Consider the following 8832-nt stretch of genomic DNA (forward strand, 5'->3'; position numbering starts at 1 on the left):
GCTGCAACACCCCCCAAGCCGTGTGGCCATGGCCCTTCAGGCAAATTTCAGTGTAATCTCAGACTCTCACCTCAACTGCTGCTACCGAGACGGTGGGGAGAGTCCGCGAGACTTGGACTGTTGGGTGATTTAGGTATTTTTTTAAGCCATTCCAACAAAATCTGGCGTGAGGTGGGACAACAACCCAATTGAACTGCAAACACCGATCTGTTTATTACTTAGAATTAACCCCCCCCATAATTCGAAAACAAGCCCATTTCCATGTGTTCCGGCTCTGTCACCAAGAGCTCCTCTGACAAAACGCACCCGTGTGATTACGTGCAAGGTGCCACTGTGGGCAAACCCATTTAGGAAGAGAAACAAGAGGAGTGGGAGGGTAGTTTGGATTTCCTTTTAGATAAACTCATCACAAATTGAACCCGCGTCGCTGTGGGTGGTGCTTTTCGGTGGAGGTATCTCAGACCACTCCAAACCGCTGGCCAGGCTTGTGCGTGGCTTCACCCAGCCGCAACGCTCAGCAACGCTGGAAGAAACATGTTTTACAAAGCTCGGTTGTGATTTGGGGAAAAGGGGGTTTTCCATCGCACTCGAGTGACTCAGCTCATGGGCTCTGCGCTCCCATCATGAGGGATATTAAAATATCACCTGAAAGAGGGGCCCTGCGCTTGCAAACCGCTGCCTGGGATCTCTCAGCAACCTCCCGGGGCATTTCTACATAGTAGAAAAATAACCCACGTCTCCGATAAAGGTGAGTTGCTTAATGCAAAGGAGGGAGTTTGGTTCATCTCAGTAAAGCACATCAAACTGACGCCAAGTTCCCAGCCCAGCCCTGGGCTTCTGTGAGCCAGAGCTGAGCTAAAACCCCAAGCTGCTGCCTCTTGGCTGCTCTTTGATCCGTTCGGGCCGATGGCTGTCAGCTAGCCACTACTACAGACAAGCTCATTAAAAGCAAACAAACAAGCAAAGAACAATTCCCCATCCAGAAAATCACTTATGCCTGCGTTTCCCTTTTAATCCTGTTTCGGGTACTTCGAGAGAGCTGGTGACCGCGTGTTCCGCTGCTTTTCTTCAACTGTGATCCAAATGCTTAAGGACTACAGTGCGAGGAGCCAGGACAGAGGTGGGTGGAGGGGATGGTGGTGTGCAGGAGTAATGCAGGAGCAGTGTGGGAGCGATGGTTTTGGGGAGGGGCTGGTGTTGGGTTTACTCGGGCTGTGCAGCATTCTTCAGGCTTTGGCTTTTAATGCTCTTTTTGCTGGAGGAGGTTTTGGAGACGATTTTCACACCTGGGTTGGTGCCTTTTGCACTTCCAGAGCTGAAATTCCCTCCGCTGGTGCTCAGACTGCTGCCACCTCCTCCTCCTCCGTAGCCAAGACCGCTTGCAGTGCTGATACCACTGCCTCCCACAAATCCACCTCCGAGACCACCACCACCCCCGAGTCCAAGTCCTCCTCCACTTCCAAAGCTGTAGCCTCCTCCACCACCACCTCCTCCACCACTACCTCCTCCAAGACCAAAACCGCTTCCACCACCTCCTCCAAGACCAAATCCACTTCCGCCGCCTCCTGCAAGACCAAAACCACTTCCGCCGCCTCCTCCGCTTAGGCTCAGTCCGCCAAATCCTCCTCCTAACCCAGCTCCACCGGCCACGCTAGAGCTGGAGCTGATGACAGCTGGAACAAAAAGCAACCAGAGGGTTGGACATCTGCTGGGCAGTCACCCAGAAAGCACCATCATCAGGACGTTGTTCCACAGGACTTGAACTCAGCTTCTGGCCTCTGTGCAAGCCACTAATGCTGGTGGAGGGCTCTGAACATCTTCTACTGGGCAAACCCTCCCCTTTCCAAAGTTGCTCCCAGGCCTCTGCTCCCTATGGGCCCAAAGCAAGACAAGCGCTGTGATACTTACAGTAGCTGATGGGGTTGAGTCCCTCTCCGCTCAGCCTGTGGGAGGGCAGATAAAGGGGAGGTTAGAGCACCCTGAAGGAGACAGGCAGAGGGACCAGCTGCTGGCAGGGCCAAAGCAATAGTCACTGTTATTGCTGCAGGGATTTTGCTCCCACCTGCTCTCCTCGCCCTCCAGCAGCTTCCTGTAGGTCGCGATCTCGATGTCCAGGGCCAGCTTGACGTTCATGAGCTCCTGGTACTCACGCAGCTGCCGGGCCATGTCAGCTTTGGCTTTCTGCAGTGCATCTTCCAGGTCAATCATCTTTGCCTTGGCATCCTTGAGGGCCAGCTCCCCTCGCTCCTCAGAGTCTCCAATGGCTGTCTGCAGGGTGGCACACTGCGAAAGGAGGGATTGGGGCTCCTAAATGCTGCTCTTTGGGGGGGTCAGAGTCACCCAAGGAAGAAAGCCATTCTGGTTGGGGTGTTAAGGAAAAGAAGTTATCACTGAGGTCATTCACCAGTAGCTAACGTTGCTGGAGTCAAAGTGGCAGCCTGGCAAGAATGATTTAATACCCGTTAACGGTGCCCCTTTCAGGAGGAAATTCAACATTTAATGAGGTACATCATACTCTGTGGCTGCTGAAGTCCCCCATCAGCTGCGGCACTAAGGGACCGCAGAACAGGGCTCCACAGGCTCCTTTTGCCGTTCCTACCTGGTTCCTCGTGTTCTCAATCTCTGAGCGGATCCTCTGGATCAGCCGGTTGAGCTCGGAGATCTCCCCCTTTGTGTTGCGCAGGTCATCCCCGTGTTTCCCAGCCGTGGCCTGCAGCTCCTCGAACTGAGGAAGAGTAAACCCTCTGAGTTGTCCAGGTGGACAAGGTGTAGCTCAAATATAGGGACAGCAGTAACTTTCCCCAGAAATGCATCCACAGCATCTCTGGGTCTGTTCACCTTGGTTTGGTACCAAGCCTCCGCCTCAGCCCGGCTCTTGTTGGCGATGTCTTCATACTGAGCTTTGACTTCAGCTATGATGCTGCTGAGGTCCAGGTCCCGGTTGTTGTCCATTGACAGGATGACAGCAGTGTCGGACATTTGTGCGCTGAGCTGAGCCAGCTCCTGCGAGGAAGCACACAGGATCCAGGCCAGCTGCACTTACCTTCCCGCTGCCATGAATGATGTCAGTCACCGTCGCTGTGACGACAGGACAGAAATTGAGGGAGGAAGGTGTCTGTACCGCATCATAGAGGGCTCGGAGGAAACTGAGCTCGTCGGTCAGGGCATCCACCTTGGCCTCCAGCTCCACCTTAATCATGTAAGCAGCATCCACATCCTGGAAAAGAGCAACCGTGGGGACTTCTGAACCTCTTTAGCTCATCCAGGAACTGGCCAAGCCTGGAGAAGAGGCTGCTCCTTTCACTGCTGCAGTGGTGCTGCACCTGGGGTTCCTGGCTCTACATGGTCTGTTTTGCCCAGACAAGCATGTCTGGCTGTTGTGGGTCAGTCGTGGGACAGAAATTAACTTCCATCATCCAAGCCCCTCCATTCCTTTCCCCCAACACCACAGGCCAGATGACAGCTTTTAAAGGATGAGGATGCAGCTCCACGCAGTCTCCCGTCCTGAAGGACATCCCCAGCCTGTGCAGTGGGTAGGGTTAGCTCAGCGTTCTCCTGTCTCACCCACCTTCTTCAACACCACAAACTCATTCTCCGCTGCCGTGCGCCGGTTGATTTCCTCTTCGTATCTGCAGGGATAAAGGGAAAGACGTGTTGGATCATACCTCGGAACGTAGAAACGCCGGACAGGCAGGATGGCGAGGTCGGCTGGGCTGCGTTCGGGATTTCCAGATCAACCTTCTGGGACTGCTCAGCTCAAAATTCCTGAGAATCCCATTTCTCAAAGGGTTGAAATGGCATTTTGACGTGGTGCAGGTGGAACAAGGAAGGTAAAGCTGGTTCAGATTCTTTTCCTTGATGGCAAGTGCCATCTCAAGGGGGTGTGTCCTGGCTGAACCTGCATTTTCCGACTGGAAAATTGTTGATGGACCACGTTTCTGTTGCTCTCAAGGAAGACGGGGGTTCTACACGGGGAGAGACCTCACGGGAGCAGTGTGTTAGAGAGGGGTTAGTTAGGGTCCATGTCATGGGCTAGAACCCAGACTGGAGCTATTTTTTCCCCTTTACTGCAAAAAGTTGGATGAACACCTCAGGCTGGATGTTTGACTTTTGGGAAGCTGAATTTAAGAGATCTTAATCCCACCATCTAATGAATGCTAAACGGAACTGTTTATATCCCATTTCACCCCAGGATGTGCCGCCAACAGGCACTCACTTGTTCTTGAAATCCTCAACGAGGTCTTGCATGTTCTTCAGCTCCCCGTCCATGCGTCCTCGCTCGCTGAGCAGGTTGGCCAGCTGCCGTTTCAAGTTGTTGATGTAAGCCTCAAAGAGCGGGTCCAGGTTGTTTTTGTTTGAGTTGTTTTTTTGACCCTGGTCCTGCAGGAGGGTCCATTTGGTCTCAAGCACCTTGTTCTGCTGCTCCAGGAAGCGAACCTGAGCATTGGGGAGCAGAAGATACCTCTGAGCATCCTGATGGCCAGTGATCAGTAGCCTGGACTGAAGCGCAGCACAAACCAAGGAAATCCCAATCTGAGAGCTTTAAATTCAGCTGTGAAAATCCTCTGGGTTACCTGGGGCTGGTTTAGCCCATCCCGTGGCTCAGCAAATCTGCCCTCGGTGGACAGTTCTCTTTCGAGACAATTTAATTTACCAAGCACTAGAAAATGTGGCTTCAGCTCTTTCATCACTCCCTTTCTTTAACATCCTTTGGTTTGTCTGTCTTTATTAAGAGATATTTATCTCCCTTCATTACAGCCCAGACCTGAGTGCTACGGGTACTTAATTCCCTCTCCTTCTGCTCATGTTACCACGTATTTACCCAAGTCAAAGCCAAGGAAGGACTTAAATCAATACCAAAAGGGCTTTAGCTTGCACGAAGGACTAGCATGTCTGCTGAGATCCCCCACAGAGTGAGCTGGGTAGACCTGACACCAGCTTGGCCCATCTGAGCTAATGCACATCTTATTTCCCAGGCACAAGGCCTGGCTCTAATCCTCATGCTACCAGTCTCTAGTCTAGTTTTCTGCCTTTAATGTTTCAGAAGAACGTTCTTTTTTGATGACTTTCACGGAGACATGCAGCTAGGAAATACACAACAGGCTGCCGATCTATGAAGTCATGTTCTTGTAGCTACAAGACTGTCCCACTCCCTCTCTATCACGATTCTCAGCACTTTGATGAAGTCTCACCTTGTCAATGAAAGAAGCAAACTTGTTGTTGAGCGTCTTGATTTGCTCCTTCTCGTCTTTTCGCACCTGCTGGATGTTTGGGTCTATCTCCAGGTTCAGCGGTGCCAGGAGGCTCTGGTTGACTGTTACTTCTTGGATTGCAGGGACTCCGGGGGGGCCACCACCAAACCCCACTGGGTTCCTGCCACCACCCAGCCCTCCACCGAATCCTCCCAGCCCCCCTACTCCAGCAAAGCCAAACCCTCCACCACCTCCTGGTCCTCCAGCAAAGCCAAGCCCACCAACACCTCCACCAAAGCCATATCCACCACCTCCACCACCAAGACCAAGTCCAAGACTGCCACCAGCTCCTCCACCACCAACAACAGAAAGCCCACCTCCACCTCCCAGGCCAGAGCCACCACCAGCTCCACTTCCAAACACAGATCGGAAGCTGCTTCCAACACCAATGGAAATCCTCTTGCTACCACCGAGGTTGTAGAGGCTCCTGCTGCCAAAACCACCACCGCCACCACATCCTCCTCCTCCGACGAGCCTTCCAAAACCACCTCCACCTCCCCCAGATCGTGCCACAGACATCGAACTAAAGCAGGCCCTGCTGCCACTTGGGATAATAGCTGAGGCAGTGCTGTAAGATCTGCCTCCACCTCCCGCTCTCATGCTGTACGTTTGCCGGTTCATGGCGGCAGGAGATAACAGGCCGGCACGGCAAGAAGCAGCAACCCAAGAGAGCGCAGCTCTCTCCTGGAAGAGGGTGTGGGATGCCCTTTTTATCCCTCTGGAGATCTGGGCTTGGCTGTGTGGAAGTCCAGCAATCAATTTAGCACCTTCATGATTTTGACGTGCCGGCAGCCAGCTGTCTGCCTGAAACATGTTAAACGCCGACTGCACCGAAACACACCTCTTGGAGCCGGCGCAGAGCTGCTCAGCTAGAAGAGTTATCTAACCCCCTGCGTTTTGTCAGGGAGAGCTCGGCCTCAGTGCAAACCGTCTGTGTGCCTGCAGAGATGCGTAATTTTATTTCCCACCTGCGAAGCAAAGAAGAGGCATTAAAAAAAAGATGTGAAAAGAGATAAATAGCTGCCCAGATCCTCCTGTGCTGCTTAGAAGGTGCAGTAGATCAGGGTAGAGCTTGGTGGAGAGTCCTCTGAGTCAACCTGAGTGACAGGAAGTGAGAGGAAAAGGGCTAAATCTGAACCGAAAGATTTCACAGGGCTTCTTCATCTGAAGACAGAGTGCGGGTGTGATGATTGTGAGGCCTGACCTGTCTTTTGGGGCTCCGTTTGATCTGCCTGTTCACTCCAGTTAGGCTGAGATCATCTTTCTGAGCTGACGAGCGCAAAGGGATCCTAATGCCCCATTTCCCACCATGACGCTATAGTTAAATGTCACCCCAAGTTCTGGCCATTTAGTATTTAGGTATTGAGCCTATCCCAGGCTCCCTTCCTGGAGACACTGGCATCTCCAGAGGACAACTCCACCGCACCTGGAGGTTGCCATTGTGATGTCTCCTGTCAGCTCATGATGGGATTGATGCATCTTGACCTAAAGAGCATTTCACTAAAAGAGGCAGATTTCCTGCAAAAGGCTTTGCCCAGCCTTGTGGAGCTGTTTTATTTGCATGTCAGCATTAAGATGTCACCAGTCTCGACTTTCTACCTCTTTACAGCTCTGATTTCTTATAAAGACCTTTGAACCTTTCCATTCAAAACGTTGCCAAAAGTAAAGATTGAACCAGCATGAAGAATACTCCCACAAATTCTCCTGATTTTACTTCCTGGAGTCCTTGGGAAAAAGAGCAATTTCAATAGGGTGTGGTGACATTTTCTGGCATCTCAGACTTTGTGGAACTGCAATGTCTGGAGTATTTTACTCTCATATTTAAGAGCTTGGTTTGGTTTCAACGTGTTGCTGTCCTGGTGGCATTGCCCATGCCATGCGCATGACTGGAGCTTAAATGTATTTGCAGGACAGGACTCCACATGCCCTTCAAAACACATTCGTGTGCCACAAAACCATTAAGTATGAGCTAAAATCCCACTGGCATCTCTGGAAGAAAGAATTAAGCAGGTGCTTCGTGTTCTACTGAATGCAGAAGACCAAATATGTGATAATCTTTGGAGAAATGCTGCCAGGCAGGCTCAAACCAGGAAAATTGGGTCACTCACATAGAATTTCCCACCACAGCAAGGAATTCCAGGTTGGTACAGGTCGGCTTTGGAATACGTTGGTCTGAATCTGCCTGGGATGTCACTTGAAATTCATGAACATCTCTTGCCTTGAGGATTTGCATGAAATTCAAAGGCCGGGTGCGACAGGAAAATGAGATTCTCTTCATGCTTTCTTGACCCCAGCAAAGACAGATTGTCCTGAAGCTGACAAACGGGTTCAGATCAGATATTAGAGCTGAATGAATATAATGAGATTAAAGGTGGGGCTGCCAACGAGAAAAAGGGAATTGTCATTCTGGACTCCCACACTCTCCTTTCTTCAGCCCGCTGTCCACAAGGTATGCAAGCAATGGGAAGGCTGGGTGAAAAACGCACATTCTTCGCCGGGCTGGTTTGCAGAGGTTCGGGGGCTCCACACCCAGGGGCTGATGTGCCTTTTGCATCTGTCAGATGGATCAGCTCTACTAGACTCGATCTACCAAGAGGCATGTCTTGATTGACACCAAGCAGGATTTGGCCTCCAAAGTGCCCCCCAAAAATGTGCTGCTGGCCTTTGTTCTCTCCACACCAGCCTGACCTACATGAATGTCTTCAAGCTGGCTGCGGAAAACGTGGATTTTGCAATATTCAGGGGTTGAGAAGGGCAGGGGTGGTTGAAGGCATTGTCCCAGAAACACAAGAGCTGCTGGGCTGCTTTGGTACCCTGGGGAGCTGGCGGGGTTGTGGTGCACAGGTATTGCCTTGCAGGGAGGTGATCAACATGAATTATGAGCTGTTGGGGCACTGGAAGCTTCTTGTTTGGATCTTTCTGCTTGTTGTTTCCATACAAATGAGATGAAGTCCCAGTCGTAGGCACTGAGACAGAAAAGATGAAGATAACCATTTCAAAAAAACCACCCCTTTAGGTGGGTGGGTTTTGCCTGCTCAGCAAGGACTGATCCCTTTGGCTTTCACCAACTCCCCGGCCCAGCCAGTGTTGCTCAGGAATGTCATTTAATGAAAAATAATCCATCAGAAAAAACACTGCAGACATGGGGAGGCTGAATCGGCTGCACTCTGTGCTGGGAGAGGAGCAGAGGCAGATGCTCAAGCAGTGGGTTCATCACCATCATGCCTGTGTGATCAGGCCAAGCCTGGCAGGATGGTTGACCTCATCCTCCAGCTGTGGAGAGGTTGGGGCAGACAAGCTGTGAGTCAGCAGTGAAGCCTAGGAAGCAGAGTGGGATGTCAGGGAGCAAATTGCAACATGTGGTCCTCATTGTACCTTTCATGGGGCAAATTAAGCTGCCCACGCCCCGTGCTGCCTCCAGACTGGGTCAGGAGAAACGCATTTCTCCGAAGGGCAATTCAGAGCAAAGTTGTCTTGGGGGCCTTTGGCTGCCCAGGTGAGCTGTAGGAGGGAAGAAGCTGGCAGGACCAGCTGGTTTTCCCAGCATCCAGCTGTGCATCCAGCTGTGACGAGTGCCACC

At 51.6% G+C, this 8832-nt stretch overlaps 2 protein-coding genes across 2 annotated transcripts in view; both read right to left on the bottom strand.

Annotated features, from left to right (window-relative positions):
- Positions 1-1203: 1203 nt before the first annotated feature.
- LOC104489959 (keratin, type II cytoskeletal cochleal-like) lies at positions 1204-5873 on the bottom strand. The gene is made up of 11 exons (XM_010132179.1): positions 5606-5873; positions 5193-5413; positions 4217-4437; positions 3569-3629; positions 3122-3217; positions 2839-3003; positions 2600-2725; positions 2063-2283; positions 1909-1943; positions 1395-1673; positions 1204-1361 (listed from the first exon to the last, which is right to left on the bottom strand). The coding sequence occupies exons 1-11, from the start codon at positions 5871-5873 to the stop codon at positions 1204-1206; spliced, it is 1851 nt and encodes a 616-aa protein (XP_010130481.1).
- A 422-nt stretch (positions 5874-6295) lies between these two features.
- The window catches only part of LOC104489960 (keratin, type II cytoskeletal 59 kDa, component IV-like), a gene marked incomplete at its 5' end in the record, with an annotated part of 5446 nt that continues 2909 nt past the window's right edge, over positions 6296-8832 (bottom strand). Inside the window, one exon of the mRNA XM_010132180.1 lies at positions 6296-6349. Within this exon, the coding sequence (XP_010130482.1) occupies positions 6296-6349 (54 nt within the window). The remainder of the gene's footprint in view (positions 6350-8832) is intronic.

This window comes from Buceros rhinoceros, unplaced genomic scaffold (genome assembly GCF_000710305.1).
Source record: "Buceros rhinoceros silvestris isolate BGI_N320 unplaced genomic scaffold, ASM71030v1 scaffold18382, whole genome shotgun sequence".
NCBI lineage: Eukaryota > Metazoa > Chordata > Aves > Bucerotiformes > Bucerotidae > Buceros > Buceros rhinoceros.